Source organism: Camponotus floridanus, unplaced genomic scaffold (assembly GCF_003227725.1).
Source record: "Camponotus floridanus strain SB8 unplaced genomic scaffold, Cflo_v7.5 scaffold41, whole genome shotgun sequence".
NCBI classification, from domain to species: Eukaryota; Metazoa; Arthropoda; class Insecta; order Hymenoptera; family Formicidae; genus Camponotus; species Camponotus floridanus.
The window spans coordinates 457,485-479,753 of NW_020229559.1; the positions used below are offsets into that span (position 1 = coordinate 457,485).

General features: G+C 27.8%; 3 protein-coding genes across 4 annotated transcripts; 2 read left to right on the plus strand and 1 right to left on the minus strand.

Moving 5' to 3' along the window:
* Window positions 1-1,163: 1,163 nt before the first annotated feature.
* Window positions 1,164-5,828, plus strand: LOC105258818 (structural maintenance of chromosomes protein 5). The gene is made up of 14 exons (XM_011270331.3): window positions 1,164-1,434; window positions 1,594-1,921; window positions 1,996-2,334; window positions 2,431-2,559; window positions 2,657-2,864; window positions 2,976-3,107; window positions 3,199-3,720; window positions 3,824-3,953; window positions 4,036-4,282; window positions 4,380-4,787; window positions 4,931-5,158; window positions 5,224-5,403; window positions 5,503-5,598; window positions 5,667-5,828. The coding sequence occupies exons 1-14, from the start codon at window positions 1,379-1,381 to the stop codon at window positions 5,805-5,807; spliced, it is 3,144 nt and encodes a 1,047-aa protein (XP_011268633.2). The 5' UTR covers window positions 1,164-1,378; the 3' UTR covers window positions 5,808-5,828.
* Window positions 5,829-6,139: 311 nt separating this feature from the next.
* LOC109610549 (small lysine-rich protein 1) lies at window positions 6,140-6,871 on the minus strand. Of its 2 annotated transcripts, none has more exons than XM_020029861.2 (2): window positions 6,597-6,871; window positions 6,140-6,495 (listed from the first exon to the last, which is right to left on the minus strand). In XM_020029861.2, exon 2 carries the CDS (start codon window positions 6,484-6,486, stop codon window positions 6,211-6,213), a length of 276 nt encoding a protein of 91 aa, XP_019885420.1. In that variant the 5' UTR covers window positions 6,487-6,495; window positions 6,597-6,871; the 3' UTR covers window positions 6,140-6,210. The 2 variants fall into 2 exon arrangements, with proteins under 2 accessions (XP_019885420.1, XP_019885419.1); XM_020029860.2 differs by having other exon boundaries at window positions 6,145-6,510; window positions 6,597-6,864.
* An 813-nt stretch (window positions 6,872-7,684) lies between these two features.
* On the plus strand, window positions 7,685-19,879 carry LOC105258819 (abhydrolase domain-containing protein 2). The gene is made up of 9 exons (XM_011270332.3): window positions 7,685-7,873; window positions 8,971-9,094; window positions 9,324-9,497; window positions 16,989-17,161; window positions 17,328-17,495; window positions 18,174-18,360; window positions 18,491-18,689; window positions 18,772-18,922; window positions 19,034-19,879. Exons 3-9 carry the CDS (start codon window positions 9,343-9,345, stop codon window positions 19,201-19,203), a joined length of 1,203 nt encoding a protein of 400 aa, XP_011268634.1. The 5' UTR covers window positions 7,685-7,873; window positions 8,971-9,094; window positions 9,324-9,342; the 3' UTR covers window positions 19,204-19,879.
* The last annotated feature ends 2,390 nt before the right edge of the window (window positions 19,880-22,269 follow it).

Here is a 22,269-nt window from a genome sequence, read left to right on the forward strand (position 1 = left end):
AAAACCTATATATTGTATTATGCTATTAAATTCTTCTCATCTCATAACATTTTCCAGTTTGTCAAAGCTATTTATCAATACAAATCGATACAAAAACAATTTTTATAGACAGTTTAAACGAAGTGTTTCTAAGATTCTCAAAAACTTCATCCGTTATAAATTATCTGCAATAATTATAACAATTTCTGTGTAAAAAAACTAACAATAAGAAGTTTTTAAAAGAATCTATCTATTTCATTTATTGGAAATGCTCGAGCATAATTAATACAAACTATAATAAATGCAAACTATTTTGTATAATATTTTTGTTACAATATATGTGTATATACTATATATATATATATATATATATATATATATATATATGTATAAGTAAAAAAGATGATAAAAAATGTGTTATATTAATACATAATGTCAGAAAAAATAAATTTTATTATGAGCTTAAAAAATAGATTTTTTACAGTCAATATATTGTTTACCAACTCGAAAATAATTAAAACATTTTACTAGATTTTTACAATATCCCTTTTATATTTTATCAATTTGATATATTTTACTTTTGTGAAATAAAAAAATTAATATATTTATCAGTTTTATATATAAATCTTAAAAGCTAAATTCTACTTTTTATGAATTTATAAATTTATAAATATTTTATTATTATTAGTATTTATAATATTTTATTAAATTTTATATATTTTTTTAAAATGTTATCACGTGATTAGTACGTCTAGAAACTTTTATAATTATATTGGCCGTATTCAGCGAATTCAATTGCAATTTCATTGACGTTAGAAACCAGTGGCAAATTCAAGTGTAGTAATTTGTAATTGTGGGTCTGTTCTTTTTAGCTGCACTGTTACACTAGTACAATTAGAGTGAAAGAAAGTATGTTTGTCTCGCATGTTTTGCCGCTACTTCTCCCTCCATTAAGACAAGCGGCAAATTTAGTCATTAGATCCCCATTTGCCGCTGGTTTCTAGCGTCAATGAAAAGGCCGCTTCAGATTCAACCAATCAGCGTCAAATTACATTGGAAAATCTCATAATATTGTCCAACTGTTGAATCCGCTGAATCTTCTTTCCTTTTTTCGAACTGATTATTGCAACTCGTCACTAGATGTCTCTAATTTCGTTTGGCGGTACATAATGGTGATTTCATATAAACCTGTATGTATGTACAATCTTATAGAACGGCGTCATTTGATACACGCGGCGGTTTGCAAGTATAAATTAAATAAAAAAAAAAGTCAATCATCTCACTTTTATCGTTGGAAACTCTTCAATTGTTATTAGCGAGCTTCATTTATCTACTTATTTGTTCCGTAATCATCTTTTATAAATATTGAGATCTAACTCTCTTAATTTAACCTAATAAAATGGGCGACAATATCGAGAAAGGAATTATCACCCGCATTATCCTGGAAAATTTTGTGTAAGAATGAAAGAAACTATAATTTTTTTTATATTAATATATTATTTATTGAATATTATGTATTGTATTATATTATATTGTCTTGTATTATACATTATCTATTGTATTATCTATTGTATGATTTATAATTTAATGTACTCTTTCAATATTTTTCAACAGGACTTATGATAGCGCTATAGTGAATCCTACCAGATATCTCAATGTTATTGTTGGACCTAATGGATCTGGCAAGTCCACTATTGTTGCCGCTATAGTTCTTGGCTTAGGTGGCAGACCTAATATCATTGGACGAGCGCTTCATATAGGAGAATATGTTAAGTATGGATGTCAATCCGCAAAGATAGAAATTCATTTGAAGAATGGCAATAAAAGGGATCATGTGATAGTCAGGATTTTTACCAAAGAAGGAACATCTAAATGGATGATTAACGGTGCTCAATCATCTGCAAAAGCTGTACAAGAATTCACATCCAGTCTTAATATTCAGGTATATTGCTTTATTATATAGTCTTTCACAAAATATATTTTTTGAAGACACTTTGCTTTTATTGCTTTTTATAGGTTGATAATCTTTGTCAATTTCTACCACAAGATAAAGTGCAAGATTTTTCAAAAATGGATCCCCAAGGTTTGTTAGAAAATACTGAAAGATCTGTCGGAGATCCAAAACTGTTAGAATATCATCTACAATTGAAGAAACAAAGAATCCATTTCAAGGAATTAGAGTCTGACATAGCAAATAAAAAACGACTATTGGAATCTAAAGTTCAAAGACGTGATGGGTTGCAACAAACTGTCAGTACAATAAAAGAAAGAAAATTGATAAAGAAAAAAATTACAACACTGAAACAAAAAAAGACATGGATGCTGTATGAGGAAATGCGCAGAAAATTAGTGCAGGTATACAAAAATTAATTTTATTTGCTATATGATATATGTGATATTATCAAATAATATTTTGTACTATATTATATTTTTATTGAAATCTTATTACAGTCTAAGAAAATCAGAGATATAGCAGCAAAAGAAATGCAGTCAATAGATGCTCAATTGATACCAATAAATAAAAAACTTGAGAAAATGAAGTTTAATATGATGACATTAAAAAATTCATTAAATGATCATGTAAGTAATACAAAATAAGATCGTTATATTAAAAAAATTATTTGATTTATATTAATAGTATAATTCTATATCAATAATTTTAAATACACATTTTCAGAACAACAAAGTTAATGCTAAAAGTACAAAATTAAAGAGCGTAATAAATGAGATTCTTAGTTGTGAAAACAGGATTAAAGAATCTGAGAATACATGTTCATGTAGAATTCAAGCAGAACAGAATCGGGATCAAGATATTAAACTTGCACAACAGCAGAAAAGCAAATTGGAAAATGATTTTTCTCTTATGATTAATGAGATTGGAACAGGTTTGTAATTGGTGATTTAATTTAGAATAATAATAAATTGATGAGAAAAAAAGAAAATGTATATGTACTATAATATTATATACAATTCAATATATGTATTATATGTTTTAGAGGAAAGTTTAGTAAAGCAATTGCAGAATGTAGCAAGCAATATGGAGGGACATAGAAGAATAATGGATAATTTCACCAATAAAAAGAATTTATTAAAACACGAAGAAGAAAAAATTGGTTATGAAATAAGAGGTAGAAATAAACTTGCATATTATATTATTTTTAGTTTACATTCATTGTATTTATTTGCTGGTAAATTTATCAATTGGAATTATGATTATAGCTACACAAGCAGAATGTCAGTCTCTGAATATTGATGTGAAGCGTTTAGAACTCTTGAAACGAACTAGTCCTGACGCATATAAAGGTGTGCTTTGGTTGAGAGAGAATCGTGATAAATTTTCGGCTACAGTGTATGAGCCCATGTTGCTCAGTATCAATGTAAAAGAGGCTTCATATGCCAAGTATTTAGAAAACATAATATCCTTTCGAGATTTAGTCGCATTCACATGTGAGAACAAACAGGATATGAATTTGCTACTGAAGTACTTGAGAGATCAACAAAAATTGCAAGTTAATGCAATTTATTCTGATACCACCAAAAAAATTATGCCACCAAATATACCATTACAAGACATTAAAAAATTTGGCTTCAAGCATTATTTAGCATCACTTATTGAAGCACCACCTGTCATAATGACATATCTGGTTTCAATGTATCAATTAAATAATATTCCTGTCGGGACCAATGAAGTCGAAAATAATACAGATCGTATACCCCGCAACTTAAGCTGTTACTTTAGTGGTGAGTAAATTTTCATACACATTGAACCTTATGAATACAAATTTCTAAATTAATTATTCTAACAATTATTATTTTAAATAATTCAATAAAATTTTCTTTGTAGAGAACAACATTTATTCTGTGAATATATCTAGATACACACGCACAACATCGACCAGAATATCACAAGTCAATGGAAATGGCTTGCTATCGATTATTCTAGATAAATTAAAAGTACAAGGACTTCAAGAACGGTATATTAAAAAATGCAACACTATATTATAACAATATATATCTGCTTTAGACATAATATATAACAATATATATTTGCTTTAGATTAAAGAACTTGCAAGAAAGGAAAAATCAAATCTTAATTGATATTAAAGAGGAAGAAGATAAAATATGTGAGGAAACCAAGGAATTAGAAAAATATCGATCTGACAGAAATAAATATCAACAAAATATTCAAAGTATTCAAGCCTTGAAGAGCAGAATATGCATAGCTACTAAGAAAATTGAACAGTTGGAAATGGAGCGAACAAGTATTGATAATATAAAAGCCACATGCACTAAAGAGATTAAGGTTTGCTTTAAAATAATATATATTATTGTATAAATATTCTTGTCTAACTTACAAAATCTGTATTTATAATTTTATATTCTGTATTTATAATGCACAGGCTATTATAAAGAAACAATTACAAATGTATAAAGAATATAACACAATTCTAAAGGAATGTTTCAATTGTGTTACAAATAATGACGAAGTCAAATTTGCAATAGCTTTACTGCAACAAACTTTAGTTATTAAAGAGAATGAGGCTGCAGAATTGAAGGATACGTTTATAAATGCAGAGAGGACATTTAAGCAACACGACGAAGAATTTCAACCTTTAAAGAGGGAAGCTGAAAGACTGTATAATGAAGCATTGGCAAGCACAAATAATATTAATCCACAAGATAACGCATTTAAACTACTGAATAAAGCTTTTGAAAAATTACCAGCTACTATAGACGAAATAAATAAAGAATTAAATATTGCTCAAGCGAAAGTCTTCTGTATGGCGAAAAACGTAGATGCCGAGAACGTAAGTGTAACAAATAGTATAATGAAAACTAAAATTCTTTTAACATATTACAAAATATAATTATTTATGTAATAATTATTTATATAATATAATTATTTATGTAATAAAAGTAATAATTGAGTATTTTCTTTTACTATGTTTAGGTGCTTCATGAATATGAGGAAATACAAAGTAATATTCAAAAATTGACTGAATTTGTCAAACAGAAGACTATTAAACTAGAAGAAATGACAAAAGAGATTAATACATTAAAAGAAAAATGGTTACCACTATTGGAGCAGCTGATTGAAAGGATAAATACTAATTTTAGTTCTTATTTTTCTGCGATGGATTGCGCTGGCGAAGTTACACTTGCACATGGTGAAAATGTCGTAAGTTTATCTACATATGTAATATATTAAATTAAAATTCTTTTATTAACTAAATATATTTCCAGCTGGATTTTGATCAATATGGTTTAAAAATCAGAGTAAAGTTCCGAGATACGGATGAACTGCAAGAATTAACAAGACATTTTCAAAGCGGTGGTGAAAGAACTGTAACTACTGCCATTTATATGATCGCTTTACAAGAATTGTCGCGCGTACCGTTTCGCTGTGTAGATGAAATTAATCAGGTTCATTATTATACATTGCATATGATATATCTACATAATTTATATTCATATATTTTATACTTTTATTATAATTTAAATATTTCGCGATTTAATTTTTAGGGCATGGATGCAATTAACGAAAATCGCGTTTTTAATTTACTTGTTAAAATGACAGGACGGCCAGGCAGCTCTCAATATTTTCTGCTCACACCAAAAGTAAGCATAGTACTATTATTCAATTTCATTATATGATATGACTTTTATTAATCATATTGTTTTAATAGCTTTTATTAGACTTATCATATGCGGAAACAGTGACACTACATTGCGTTTTAAATGGACCAATTATTAATACAAGTGATAAAGAGTTTGAATTTGATACAGAAGCTTATGTCAATAGTTTTGCATCAATAACTGATATATAGAAGAGAAACATAAAAGTAAAATATTTTATTTCTTATATACAAAGAAATAAAGTTTTTTACTAGGTTGCAAAAAAGTTATTTTTTGTTTTTTTATGTATATATTAAAGTTTGAAACTATTTTATGTGTTAAAAATATGGAATATAAAAGTTAACATGATAAGATATAATAAAGATATAATAAATTATATTTTTAATAGTATTGGCAATCTCAAATTAATGTTCAGAAAAAAAATCGTGTCAAGATTATTGTAATACAACTACAATAATATATTAATTACATGAAAAATTATTTATATGTGTTTTATATGTATATGAATATATACATATATTTTTTTTTATTTATTTATATTATCATATTGAAACTGTTTTCCACATAGAAGCACATATTTCCAAGTTCAATTATTTATTTCTTTCTTTTTCCTTTTTTCTTTTTCTGTGCTTCTGGCCATGGGAAACCTCGGCATTTAAGCACGTCCATGATGTTATGACATGTATAATATGCATTTTCCATCACTTCTTCGTTAAAAATATCCATACCAAATCGTGCTTTCCCACCACTTCTTCTCGATTTCTTCGATCCTTTATTTTTATTACCATTGCCTCCTTTAGTACTTTTTCCATTATTCTTTCCGTTAGTTTTTCCGCCGCCTTTTTTCTTACTTTTTCCACGTATTGCCATTGTTGAAACCTAATCGATTAATACCTTGATATCCAAATTATCAAGGTTGAATATTATTTATTAATAATAAATATTCACTTTTTTTTATAAATATGATTATTATTAATTACCTTTAAAATAACGTGAAAATACTCTTGATCACTGTTTCTTCAGTACATTTGTGTCGCATTCTCGATTCTCATGTATGTAGAAAGTCGGACTCGAATAGGAATAAACTCGCGTTGCCATGTCAACTTGTAACAATTACATCAATAAAGGTAAGTTCATCGATCACTTACGCTAAACTAGCCAATTTTTCAGAAATAATCCATACAAGGATATTGATTACACTTCATATTAACGGAAAATTTATATTTATATATCAGTTTTCGTGTCCTATGCAAAATGGAACGATATTTTAATTTTTGCTTAATTCTTCAAACTTTATTTTAAACGAGATATTTTAGATTAATATTTTACCGAATTTTGACAGAAATTCTGACACTTAATATATCAAAAATGTAAATATGTTTTAACCATCGACATTTACAATATTTTTAACTAAATATGTATTCGCGACACGTAGATAATTTTGAGTCGCTGACCTTCGAATCTTTGTACATGCTCTGAACAACCTTGATCTTATGTTAGATCGTTAATGTATTTAATATCTATTGTGGATCTCGAGGTAAAAATTTGGAGGTCAATACAAATATATACTATTGTGAGACCTTTTTTTTTCAAAATATTTTCTATCAAGATAATTCAAACAATTACATCATTTCGGGTTTAAATATTACAATGTAACTAAAACATCAAATATTCGCTTTATTTAAATTTTTTCAAATTTAATTACATTTATATATAAATGCATTCATTCATTTTAACAAATAAAATTCAAATTTAAAATTAAGTACAAGATGAAAAAAATTGATTCGTGAATTATTTACGCCGGAAATTAAAAAAAAAAATGAAAAATTACGATAACGCTTTTTGAATAGATATAAGTGCGAATAAAATTCGGCGAATAAATTTCATTTATAATATGTAAATTACATTTGGTACAAAAGAATATAAAATAGGAAAAAAATATGAAATAAGTAATAAAGAATAAATAATATAGTGTGAATAAATAAAATGTGTGCAGTATTTCTTCGCTTCTTTTATATCGCGAGGGAGCAGTGCGAAACAGTGCGTTCCATTTGGCGTGTTTGTCGCTGACGCGTACAGATGTCAGTCGTCAGTCGTCCGGCGAATCTCGACGGGAGCGGATGTGATTCGCGTGTCGAGTTTGCAAAACGGGACGCCGGCGAGCCGGCCGCTACAATCATTCGTATCAACTTGCATTGACAAATAGACGAAGTTGTCGCACCTCGCCCTCGAGATTCACTGGTTGCAGCATCATTTGGTAAGCAGAAATTATCCGAAAGCGAGTGGCACGATCATTAATTTCTCTGCCTCTCGTCGAGCACTTTCGTCGATAGTCCGAGCACGAAGAGATGGGTGTGAATAGGACGAGATCTCCGGTGGCTTTTTGTCCCTACACCTTTAATTTACTTTCGATTTGAACGATCATCGATGAACTCGATGGAACAATTATTTGTTTGTTTAAATCTTTTATCGATTGGAGAAAAATTGTATTTATTTCTTGATTGTTATTTATAGATTATTCATTAATGTTGATGCTAAAGTTATAGAAATAAAGTTAAAAAAGAGGATCAATAATCAATTAATTAATTCGCTGCCAGGGATTCGTACTTAGGCATTATATTGATTTAGAAAGATGGATTAATTGATTATGACTATTATTAATAATCATTTATTTTGATTTCCAATATTTTACTTTTCAACATCGAATTTGGAGAATAAGAGATTGCTTATTAAATAATGTTTATTAAATAAAAACAAATTTTATAATTACATCGCAATGTGAGGAATAAAAATTCGAAAAAAAGAAAAAAACATTTAAATACAAATTTTTGCCTCAAATCAATTTTCATATTAAATAACAAATCGTATTTTGCATATTCGTCATTTTTTATTCAATACAAAATGTTAAAAACATTCTTGATTCTAAAAAAGTGATCGATATTTATAAACGAATTTGGACATTTTCTATAAATTGATTGGCTAAAGAAACACGTTAAACTATCAAATTAATGTGATATTTATTATCGATCTTTTGTTGTATCATCGATAATGATTATCGTTATTCTACTCGTTATTGTATCATCGATAATGATTATCGTTATTCTACTCGTACCTTATTAAATACATATAACAGTTAAATTGGGAATGCAAAATGATGTAAAACATAATCGCAATTTTTTTGCAATTACAATTGTATCTTTCATTATGCAAAGCAAATAAATATTTTTCCGGCTGCTCCATACAACTTGTCATCCGGCGTTTATGTCATTCTGCATTTCCAGTACCTGTCACGTGTCTATCATCTGATATCAGAATTGTGTTTCGTATTTTAATTAGAGTTACTTCTGCTCGCAGATCACGCTTCAACCGTATGAATCAGTATTCGTTCACTGCCATTGCAGCCTTACTCATAACCTGTTATCGTTCCGCGTAAACTGTTAAAGAAGATAACGAAACTCCAAGAGGAGCATTTAAAGAGGTGAGGAAAAGATACCACGTAGATACAAAAACTTAACAAATAACAGTAATTAATAACATTGAGTAATGCCGCTGAGAGTAAAAAAACTTCGAAAAACTTAATGACACATAGTGATAAAAGGATGCTTGAATAATGATCTTTAAAAGATTAAAGTCGCGCGATGTTTTGAGAAGTCTGGAGGAAATGTAGAGAGCGAGTGAAGAAAAGGAGGGATTTCTATTTCTTTCAGGCCAACGACCTAAGGAAAAATGTCTACTGCTTTATTAGCCGTGTTCGCCGTGATCCTGTGTATTCTGTTCAGGATATTAAACGTGAATAGCGCACCGCAGAAGCCTCTCCTCGTCTGCAAAGACCAATCTTTCCTGTCGGCGATGTTGAAGATCGCGCCGGTCATTGCCGAACCGTAAGTCTGAAAAAAAATCCATTTTTTATCTTTCAAATACTCCGTGAATTGATTGTTTCGAATTTTGCGACTCGAGAGGATTATTCGAGAGATTAGAATCCCGGATAGAGATTTCGAGAGCTACGAGTTTCATAAAAGTAAGGTTAGGGTTGATACTAGACGCCGGGTCCAGCTGATGCTCCAGCTGATATGTTAGTATAGATAAAATTTCTATTATTATCTTGTACGCATAAATATTTCAATTGCACGTCATATGTCATAGAAGAAAAGAATGAATAAAAACATATGTGAGAAATGTTTTTAAAAATATAAGAACGGAGTTTTTATATTTTTAAAAATATTTCTCACTTTATGTAAGCAAAAAAAATATGTTATATAATAGAAAAAATATGTGCTATATTTTATGTAAATTTTATGTATATTTTATGTATGTTTTCTTTTATGTAAATTTTATTTAATGCGTGTAGAAAAAATTATAACAATGTAGACGAAATTACAAGAGATGTTGATGCACGAATTTATAAAATTATAATTTTTTATGAAGAAATTCAATCAATTTTTAGCATAATTTATACATGTATATGTGTGTGTGAAAAAATAATTAAATTACCATTATTGAATCATTATCATTACTATATTATACACTGCATGATTATTTGCACAATATAAGAATTGTCTAGAGCTTATATAATTATTATTAGTGATATATCTTTCTCTCTCTTTCTCTGTCTCTCTGTCTTAATAAAACACTGTTTTTTTATTTGATTGCTTACACAACATATGCATGAAGAGTCCAACAAATACTCTCTTACTGGTATTATATGAGTGCTCCTGAATGAATATAATGGATGTTTTTTGCAAAATTAGGAATATTTGCGATAATGGATTGTTATAGGCTTTTGTCAAACAACAAATAACAAACTAGTCAAGGCGGTTGTTATAGGGAATGATACGTAGTTACGGTAGTTAAAGTACAGCAAAGTATAATTTTGTGAATAATGACAGCAAATACTTTCATTATTACGATCTTTGTTCTTAACCCTTTAATTATGGCGTCAATAGACGACAAAACATAAATTTTATGAAACACGGCTGTCATCAATAAGCGATTTTAAGATATGCTGTGATGCGGGGATTGCTCATTGATAATTTCGTTGGTTCTTACGTTGTGTTACCTCTATACAATTATTTATTAAGTAATTAATAAAATAAATAACTAGATAGACTCGTTAATAGACTCGTAGGATAGACTAGTTAAGTTGTTACAGAGAGATATCATTTATTATATAAATAAACATAAAAAAATATTACAAATTTTTCTCATTTCCGCAAATCATGGATTATTACTAAGTTCAAGTATATTTACGTAACGAAGGTTAATAATTATCTAAATGCCATGCTTTATCTACTCGGAATTGATAAAAAAGAAAATAAATGTGCAGAAAATATGTAGAGAACGAAAACGAGTAAAGTCTTGCAATTTATAAAAAAATAATTAAGAATAACTGTACGCCAAAATATTTTTCTCTTCTCTTCATTAAGAAAAAATGAAGAGAACAAAGTTGGCCTGTTAAATAATTTTTTCAACTTGTTTTATCTATTTTAGCGCACAAAGTGACGTATAAAAATAATTTCTATCAATTATATAAACATTTAAATTGCTCACAACTGTATTCGCGGAAACATTTGATAAAATTTTGTAAAATAGTAATCACTCGAAATTGAAGAATAAAAGGATAAATAAAAATGATAAAATTTTTTTAATTGGGAACATCGAATAAATATTCCAATTTTGTTGTAGAGAAAAATTGATGCTCTTGTTCTGAATTCCATAGTGTTGCACCCGTTTACAAGATCAGCATTTAAATTAGCACTTCCTATTTCCGTGTCGAAAGAATGGCGCGTGACTGCTAATACTTTTATCACAATGTATTTGCACGTGTGAGAAAAAAGTGCGTGAATTAAGATACGAACTGTCATTCGCAGTGCGCGTGTCATATAAAGTTTTTTTTATTATTCTGCTAGAATATATTATTATTATTATTATTATTTATTTGACATAATCCGTGCCTTCTGCTAGATTACATTTCCAATCACGAATGCTGTAAGCGAAATAATAATAGAATCATGTCCAGTTTATAATACATATGCTATAATACAGTCACTTTAATTGATCTCATCGTTATCTCGTATAAAGAATGATTCACGTTAGTTGTTTTTGCGAATATTATCAGCAGCAAGCACGCGGAAAATTTGCGTTCGTGTATATTTACATGTTTTAATATAATTTTTAACACACTTTGACAAAATATATTTCCACGGAGTTTCACTTTGTGGAGAAAAGTCTCGACGACGAATAAAAAATGCATCGCGAAGCTATACTTCCATTAATGCAATGCAAATTAAATTGTTAGCTAAGTCGTTGAGATAAACGATATTGAATATTCGTCAAAACGATATTTTTATTGATATTAATAATTTTAGTCAAGCTATTTATTTCACCATTAGACACTACAATGTCTACTACTGCAAATTAACAATCATGTGAAAGCGAAGTGAAGCAATTCCATGCTGCATGACGCTGATGTCATGCAAAAGTCTTGATTCGATAATACATAATTAAAAATAACATTCTATCGATCAAACAACTCATTGTTAATTTTTTTCTTCTTTCATTCGCGTTGCATGAAAGCGCTTAAGAAAGCGGAAACGCGTAACGATTTTTAACTTTATATTGCATACAGACGAAATAGTGACATCATATGTGTTCGTCTTTTTAACCGATTCGAGAATTTAATTATAAATATAAATCTCGTAATCCCTATTGATTGAAATCAAATTGAGTTTGATGTCCAATCCTTAGATCAACGTAAATGTCATCGTAAATGTCAACGTAAATATCAGGCTTCGATTGGGAAAATGAATTATTGGACAAATGAATTATTTTTTGCAAAATGTCTAAGCATACATGATTTAATATGAAAACTTTTTAATTCCATTAGTTTCAATTTTTCGCGCGATCGCGATAGATGATTATTATTCGATCTCACAGTGAAGAACTTCTCTCGCGCAATTTATTGAGAAATTGTGAAATTCCTTAGCAATCAGCTGTCGAGTGTTGCTTTTACTTCTCGTCGCTTTTTCTAACGTTCGAATGTGTGGCGGCGAAAATCTTAAATTATAGATTTCGATCGTCCGATTGTCATGCCATCCTCGTAGCCATACATTTGATCGTTGCTTTGCTTCTCTTGCGAAGATCGAGTTGTTCGCGGTACGCAATTCGCTCAAATCGGTTCCGTCTTGTTCGAGTGAATGAATTGCACGAGAACTGAGCCACTTCCCTTCACGAGTCTGTCGCTTTCTTCTTTCTAATGACTATACGTTGCAACTATTGCAGCACACCGTTCTTGAGTCATTACCATCTAGCTGAACTTCTCACGAACGTTTTTTTTGCATTTCCGCATTCACCATCACGTAAAAAAAATAACGGTTCTTTCGTGCACATCATTCATTCGTTCTCATATATCACACCCGTCTTTAACTCGCGATTCTACGTACACGATAATAAATTTAATCACAGACCAATTGAAACCATGCAACCCATATACTATGTATTATAACGCATTAAGCATTATTTGAGATCGAAGAAATTAGATATAATCATACATTAGAGTGCTAAATAAATATTCAATAAATATCTGATATATAATATGAATTAGTAGCGCACTCTAATTTTTCACTATCATTGATAAATTGTAGAAAATGTAATTTCGTCTATGGAATCTTTTCTTGCGATATTGGAATATGATATTAAAACGATAAAAGCGAAAAAATTGCGAATTACTCGTGTATAATTAATTTTATTTTTTCACTCTCTAATGAAGTCAAATGGCTATACACATTATAAAATTAATTATTCACAGTAATTCCTTTGTAATTCTTTTGCTTTAATAATACAAGTGAACTACTTGCTCTTTTTATCGCATGTAATATGTATGTAATTAAATAGATTATCTTATTATTGACAGAGTCATTAACGACATACTCTTTCGACATTTTCCTTTTCCCGTTTAAATAGTAAAGTTGACATTATTAACGTAATACAATGTCCTTAAAATTATGAAATTAGCAAATTAATAATTATCTCATTTGTGATGTCTTAGTATAATAAATGATTAATATTTTCATTAAAGATAATAAATTTACTCTCTTTTTCCTTTTCTTTCTCAAAATTATAATATTAACAAATCGATAGTTTTCATCTTGATAGTTTTCATGTTCGACCAATTCTTGTCGAATCTGATTTAATATAATGATGAGACAATTTGTTTATTGAAACAAGATGACAGAGAAAGAGAGAGAGAAAAAATAAAATTGTTTATTTATACATTAGCATATATTAAAAAATAATTTAAATATTCGTCGATCGTGTTAAATTGACATTTTATCAAATAATTTTTAATCATATTATAAGAAATTGATGTGAAGAGAAGAAGTGAAAAATATAGTCTACAATATTATATATTATTAAAATAATAATTTGTAAATAATTAATTAATATTGTCAATTATGCATAGGTAGTTTTTCGAAAATCGAAATGCCTGGACGAAAGACGAATGACGAACAACGTAATATAGTTCAGTAAATATGAATAGCTTTCCGACTTTTTGATCGATTGTACTAGTTATGACCGTGAACTCCGAACAAGAGAATCATATATTGTAAATCATATTTATATAAGATTTGAGATTTATATTATAGATATTTATATAGATATTTATATAGATATTTATATAGATTAAATTTTATAATTTAATATATATGACTTATATAATCTAATGACTATGCAAATTTAATTTTTCAGCTAATTATATATAAAATGATAACAAAAAATATACTTTTTTAATATCTAAAGTAAATCATCTTCGTATAATTTATGTTGCTTAAATTTGAGTTTCGTCGAAACTTGGTATTTATACTAATATTGATCATAGGTGCGATATATTATAAGTAATTTATTATTTTTAAAGTGCAAAAAATTGAAATACATTAATTTTATCGATTGCGTTTTTTTGAAAAAAAATTCAAGGATAGATTCAATGATAAATATCGTCTAAAAATATTACGTCAGTACAAAAGTTCTTACGTACATATGCATAAGTTATTAACTATTTTTAAGGAATTTTGAAATAATATGATCCAAACTTTCCATTATGCATTCTCACGTGTAAAATTTAAATTAATATAGTGTATGGAATATAATTTGAGATCGATTAAACATGATCTTAGAACAAACTTTGCGCGCATATTATTCGTGCATGTGTCGAAAATCAGAATGACTATAGGAAACTATCACAAAAACGTAGGATTTTTTCTTCTTTGGCAATTGAGGGCCCGACATATAGTTTACCCTACTTTTCCTTATCACGTCATAATTTGCGCGATGATTTCGCAATTGTGGCGTGAACAGTATTGACACAATATTTTCACCTAACGTTTACAATGGCAAATTGCTACATGTATTAACTACGTTCAACTTTACGCTAACTCATTGCTGGAGAAAAGAATTTTATGTTGATTTGTAAATCACAAAATTTCAGGACAAATCTTTTCTCTTCTCATGCTGTAATTTAAGTCACATAGAGAAACGAATTAAATAGAAAGTATGATAGAACAAAAACAAACGTCAAAATTTGTCTCATTGAACGATTGACCATTTTATGCTGATTGTGCCAGCAGAGAAAACATGATATTAAGAATTGAAAATAGAGATTGGAAAGTAATTATCATCAAGATGATCTATTGAGTTTCCGGAGAAGCTTTTAGAGAATTGAATCTAATGAAACAAGTGTATTAATTAAATAAATTTCTACTAATATAATATATAAAATAATGTATAAAAATATTTTATATCATTAGTATTCGCAGGAAATTTTATGATATACTTTTGAATCTTTGTTCTAATTTTTTGATAAATTATTTTGATGAAAAATCGCATTTTTTCTGTATTTAAAAAATAAACTTTCGACATAAATGTATGATAAATATTTCTTCTGTGAAGTAAAAATCAAGTTGTGTATTCTTCGCGGGTCTGTTTTACTATGGACAATCGATATTAGTATAGTGTTACTATACTTTATTGATCCGTTGTCGTGTGACTTTATACATTTCTGCCATATAAATGCAATATTTATTATATGATCGATGCAGTTTCATGCATAGTTTTAATAATCGTCCAATGCCGTATATTCTTTGACAGCTGTAACCGCATACCATTATGATAATAATTATATACTACATATTTTGGTTTTCTTGATAGACAGCAATTTATGGACAGCAAAAAGAGAAAGGTTTGAACCTTTCGAAACAAATTGTACAGGCTTTTAGAAGTTGTCGTGAATCCGGCTTTGAATAAATATATGTAATTATGTCGATAAGTACTTTATCTAGCGATTTCGTGAAATATATTTTACTGCCAACGATGAGTTTTATGATTCATATGCAGACACTTCGAAGTAAATAAAACGTAATAAATTTAATGTATAACAATAAACATTTTTATGTAAATTTTTTATAGATTTATTTTATGCAATATTTTCTCCCGTGTTCTACTGATCCACTACGACTTCTTGTCTACTCTCTATAAAAGAGTTTAACGACTTATTGTTTGACTCCGCTTTTCACCGATTTGCGTTTTGTCAAGTGAAATGCATCATGTATTACAAGTTTATTTATAGTTTTCTCTTTAAAAAAAATAAAATACGTATTTTTCCTTTGTGATTCTCTATACTAAAAATAAATGATAGCAAAAATACCGATATCAGTTTGATGATAACATGTTTTTTACAAGAGTGAAAATTATATCAAGATTTGAAATCAATAATTTATCGATTATCTGTGTTTCACAATTTGTTTCAATATGTGAAACACGTGTGTGTATTATCAAAATAAAAAAATATTAAAATATTTGATTGCTTAAGCGTGCTATAACATATCTTGATTTTACCACGGTGTAATAAATTTTTTAAACACATGTTCTCTCGAGTATCTTTATTGGCATGTCTAAGTACCGTTACAACGTCGTAATTGAATATCTCTATTCGGGTAAAAATTATACTTCAGAGTTTGTCTAGAGTTTTAAAATACCACGAGGAAAATGTACAAATACTGATTGAATTTAATTTGTTTTCATTGATCATCGTTCTTATGAACAAAATAGGGCATATACTTTCAAAGAAAATTTTAATTGCTGGTACATCTAATCATTTTCTTTTATTTTTAACAATTCTGATTTGTCTCTCATTAATTTCTCTGTCGTCCTTCAAATTTAAGTATTTTTAGTGCTAGTTAAAGAAAGAAAAGAATAACAGGAAATGAAATGATAGATTGATAAAGCTAAATTAGCTGTGTTTTCTCAATAATTGCAAATAATAATTCTCAATGTATTTGGATGTACATAAAAATGACTATGATCCTTGGCCTATTTTACAGATACAAACCAACGAGGTTGTGGGGTTTCAGTGGACACGTACAAACCATTATTCACAGCGTCATAGGGCGCGTTCGATGTCCTTGGCCCATTGGCGAACGTGTGTACATCGGTCTTCCGGATGATACCACTCTTACATATGATCTCTATCAGCCACTGACCAATGGACATGAAGGTATATTGTTCATAAATTAATTTCAAAGATTTCTCAAAGAGTAATATGCATTTCCAGGCCATTTATTTATATTTATTATCTTACGAAAGAAGACTTAATAATGAAAAATTTAAAGAATAAAAAAGCGCACTAACATTTGATATTATTAATAATTGCTGTTCTTCAGATGACATAACGATAGCTATTTGTCCTGGTATCGGCAACAGTTCGGAAAGTGTTTACATCAGGACGTTCGTGCACTTTGTGCAGTGTCATGGCTATCGATGTGCGGTACTTAATCACGTAGGGGCCCTTTCCAGTGTCAAGATCACAGCACCAAGAATATTTTCTTATGGTACGTGTGGCGATCGATAAAACTCTCTTGTCCCATCACGATAAGACGGTCGATCGAGAATAATTTGCAACTAATAACGAGTTCTTATATCATGTATGTATGTGCGCATATACCGGGAATTGTAATAGCTACGGAAAAAAACCAATGTCGAAGAAGTATCATAAACTTCTTCGTTTGTTGTTACAGATATACATTACACACGCACACGCGCGCGCGCACACAACACACGCACGCGCACACAAAACACACACACACACACACACACACATGTATATATATTCTCAAATCGTATTTCTTTAAATTATTATTGATAATTCTAATTGGCAAAGAAATGTTTCAACAAAGAAATTATACTTGATATATGCTTATTATCAAATATAAACATTTTTTATAAGAATCAGAATTGAATTTCATAAAAAAAATTATCGCTTTGGTAATTAGAACTTAAAGATTGCATAATCATAATTGTACCAAATATATAATTACTTATTTGAATTTAATGTTCATAATTATTGTAAACTTATTCTCTCTTTTTAGATATATTAAATAAATATATTATTCATATATTGAATATAATTTCACACATTGTATAAATTCATATTATATAATCTTATATTATATTAAATTTGTTTCTCTCTTCTATTTAATTGAGATAAATCTTATAATGTGCGTCAATAGGTCACACGGACGATTACAATACAATGTTACAAAATCTCATAGAAAAGCATCCTAACACCAAAATAGTTTGCATCGGTTATAGTTTGGGCGGTAATATAGTAACAAAATATCTTGGAGAACGAGGTCCCCATAAATTGCCCAATATTATAGGAGGAATATCGATTTGCCAAGGATACAATGCTCTCGAGTAAGTAAGCAAATCTTTATTTTATTAACAATTAAAATGTTAATAAGGAGAAATATTAACGTGTTAATTGTATAATAAACAATTGTACATTGTTTTACTAGTTTATTGAATTTATATATTCGGTTTTCAGAGGAACGAAAATTTTATTAAACTGGCAGAACTTCAGACGCTTCTATCTCTATGTAATGACAGAGTCAATGAAAAATCTTATACTAAAGCATAAAAACATGCTTTTGTGCGATGATGTAAAACAGAAATGTAATTTGAATGAGCGCGATATCATTTCTGCAGCGACATTACCGGAATTGGATGAAGCATACACGAGAAGAGTAAATGCAATTCTTTCAAATACATTATTTATCAGATAATTTAAACGAATCTCTAATCTTTATAAATTGTTTTGTTGTTTAGGTACACAATTTTAGGTCTGTGCAAGAGTTGTATAAATGGAGTAGTTGTATCTTTTATCTGGACAATATCACAACGCCGATGGTATTCATCAACGCAGTAGACGATCCTATCGTACCAGAAGTGTTATTAAATCCAATTAAAGAGCACGCAGGTAAATATATATGTTATTTGCATATATATATATATATATATATATATATATATATATATATAATGAGTATTATAAGTAAGAATGTATTATTATTATATTTCTTAATTTTAGCAACTCATTTAAACACATTATATGTCGAATTGGCTCATGGAGGTCATCTAGGTTTCTACGAAGGTGGTCTTCTGTATCCAAATCCTATAACATGGTTAGATCGAACCCTGGTATCTCTCGTTGGATCTTTAACTCTAGCACATGCGGACAAGGCTCTTAAAACTTCTTAATTTAAATGAGCTCGGTTAATATTATTGGGCATAGATTATTTATATTATTGGACATAGAGCATCACTATCATTGAACATCAACAACATGTATTTTAATCTTGTTGTGAGGTGTGTAGCAAAGCATTGTACTTTCCCAATGTTTTGCGAAAATAATGCATGGAGAATAGAGACGACAAATTTAAATTAGTAAAAATATTTATGGTACCTTGAGTCTTTTCATGAAATGAAATAGACAAGGTTGTATCTTTTTATACAGTTAATACAGGGAAATAAGTGATCGTAAAATAACAAAACGTTTGCTCACTGATATTTTCGAAATTGGAATTTTAGAATTCGAGCTAAATTCCACATATTGCGCGACTCTTTATATAAACAGTTACATACAAACAGTAAATAGAATTTTTATTATTGTATAATTTAAAATCAAACGGCTTAAATTTTCGAAAAGCAAAACATAGAATAAAGAAATTTTACATATTTTACTAAATACTAACGCTTCTTTCTCAGGGATCTTCTATAGAACGACAAGTTCAATGACAAGATCTTTAATGATCATTAACACATTGTTAGAGCTATTCACTGTATAAGCGATTAACAATGATACATACTGTCAGTCCAATGCAATACAGAATGTCTTGTGTACTTTTCACTGAGAAGAATTTATTTATGTACAAGTATATATATATATATATATATATATATATATATATAAAATTTAGGATAAATATTGACTTAAAATATACTTATAATTTATGTAAATTGCATTTTAATTACATTCTAAAATTACTAGCTTTATCGATATGAGAAATTCGCCATAGATTGCATATGTGCGATAGATTATATATATTGCTGCTTATTAATCCATAATTGAGTGATAATGTTAGATTTATGAAGAAATCTATTTAATCAAATTTAATTTGTTATATAAATCTAAAATTTCGTAATGTGTGTGTGTATTCGAGTGTATATACTAAACTTTTGTAAATAACTTTTTTAAGCTAGAATTATATGTAGCAAATGATGAAACAAATTAAAAAGACTTACAAATCCAACTTTATTACCAGTGGATTAAAGCAGATAGTAAGTTTATATATTACAAATTTGTATATAAATTGTGTGTTTATACAACGGATAAGAAATAATCATGAATATTGCGTACCAAATTGACAATGTATGTAATACTAAAATCTACAATTATCTAATTCGATATATTCTTATTATTATACGAATATTGATATTCTTATTATTATACGAATATTGATAAATATACAATTCATTATATTCTATATGATGCATCTAAAATGTTTTATTCATTCAAATGTTTTATTCCACAAAATGTAATAAGTTTCAGTTTTATATGAAATATAAATAGAGTAAAATATGCTACATTAGATTGTATACTTGTTTTATATTTGTGACACAGAGATAGAAAATATGAAATATTTCTTAAATCATCGATGTAAGTCCATATCGATAAAGTTAATGCAATAATTTCTCATGTTAATATATTTTGATTGATACATTTATAAATTGCTACAAATTTATATATGATCGCGTGATTGGTTGATCATATTATACTTAAGTGAAACTTATTTTCTATTGAAATTGATAATGGTTTCTCAAACGGTATTATATTAATAATGGCTATATATCTACAATCTTATCTAATCATGTGATGTAATTGACTACATTTTTACTTAAATTATTTATAACACGAAAGATATATGATTTAGACGTGAATCATAATTTCACGTATTTAGAATAAGAACTTATTTTATTGATTTAATTCATCAAAATTCCAGTCCACTATCATAGATTTATATCCAAAATTAAATATTCAAATAGATTCGCTTTCTAATCACATGAAAGCAATCGTCGCAAATAAATTAAATTATAATTTATCGATTATTATATCATTTGTGAATTTTACTTATACAATTTGCATAAAAAAATAAGAGAAAGACAATAAGACAAAATATACACAAATAAAATTTATGAATAATGCTTTTTGTTAAAATATTTTGTAGCATAAATTATTAGGTATATGTGATAAAGTGTCTCTTTAGATATAAGATGTGTATTAATTTTTCACTGTTCTCATAAATAATTTTTTTAATGTGACTAATTTCTCTTATTATTTTCCTCTGCATTTTCTTATTATATTAATATTATCACAAATACGGAGTAAGTAACATTAGAAACTACCATTTCTAATATTTTATAAGGATACATTTAGATAAAAAAAGAGATAAACGACAGATAAGAAAGTTATAATTTCGAAGAACATTTTATGATAAATACATGTTTTAAATAAATGCATTTCCGAAATTTCAAAGGCATCTGTATTTTAAATAAAATTGTGTTTTTTTCTAGAAAAATCCATTTTCTTAATTTCATATACGGTATATATAAAAGTATTAAAATAGAATTTTTAAAAAATTTCTAGTTTACGAGATATTTATCATAATTCATTTTCGCATGTTTATTTTTTTTGTGACAGCTTGTGAAATATTTAAAAAATTTTATTTATTTGTAAAATGCAACGGCATATCTTCTTAGATACAATTATGCATTTCGTTATATCAATCACAAATTAAGTAATTTGTAGAAAATTAAAATAAATATAAAAATATAAATATAAATAAATATAAAAGTTAAATTAAAATAAAATTATTGGAAAATGAATATTTAATAAAATATACAGTTTATAATAACATAATGTCAAAATAAATTATAAAATATTTCGTAAACTATTATATATGGATATGTATTGAACTATAGTATATAGTGAACTACTATATATATGTATATATATATATATATATATATATATATATATATACATACATATATATATATATATATATATATATATATATCCATATATTCTTTATCTTTATCTTAATATTTTATAATATAGAATGACAAAAAGTATTGATTTATATATCGAAAAACAAGTTTTTGTTTAAAAAAACGAACGTTATGTATGTGTTTTCAAATCTCAAATTTTTTAAATCTAGAAAAAAATATTGTATTATCCCAAAAACTTTTCTTTAAAAGCAAGCA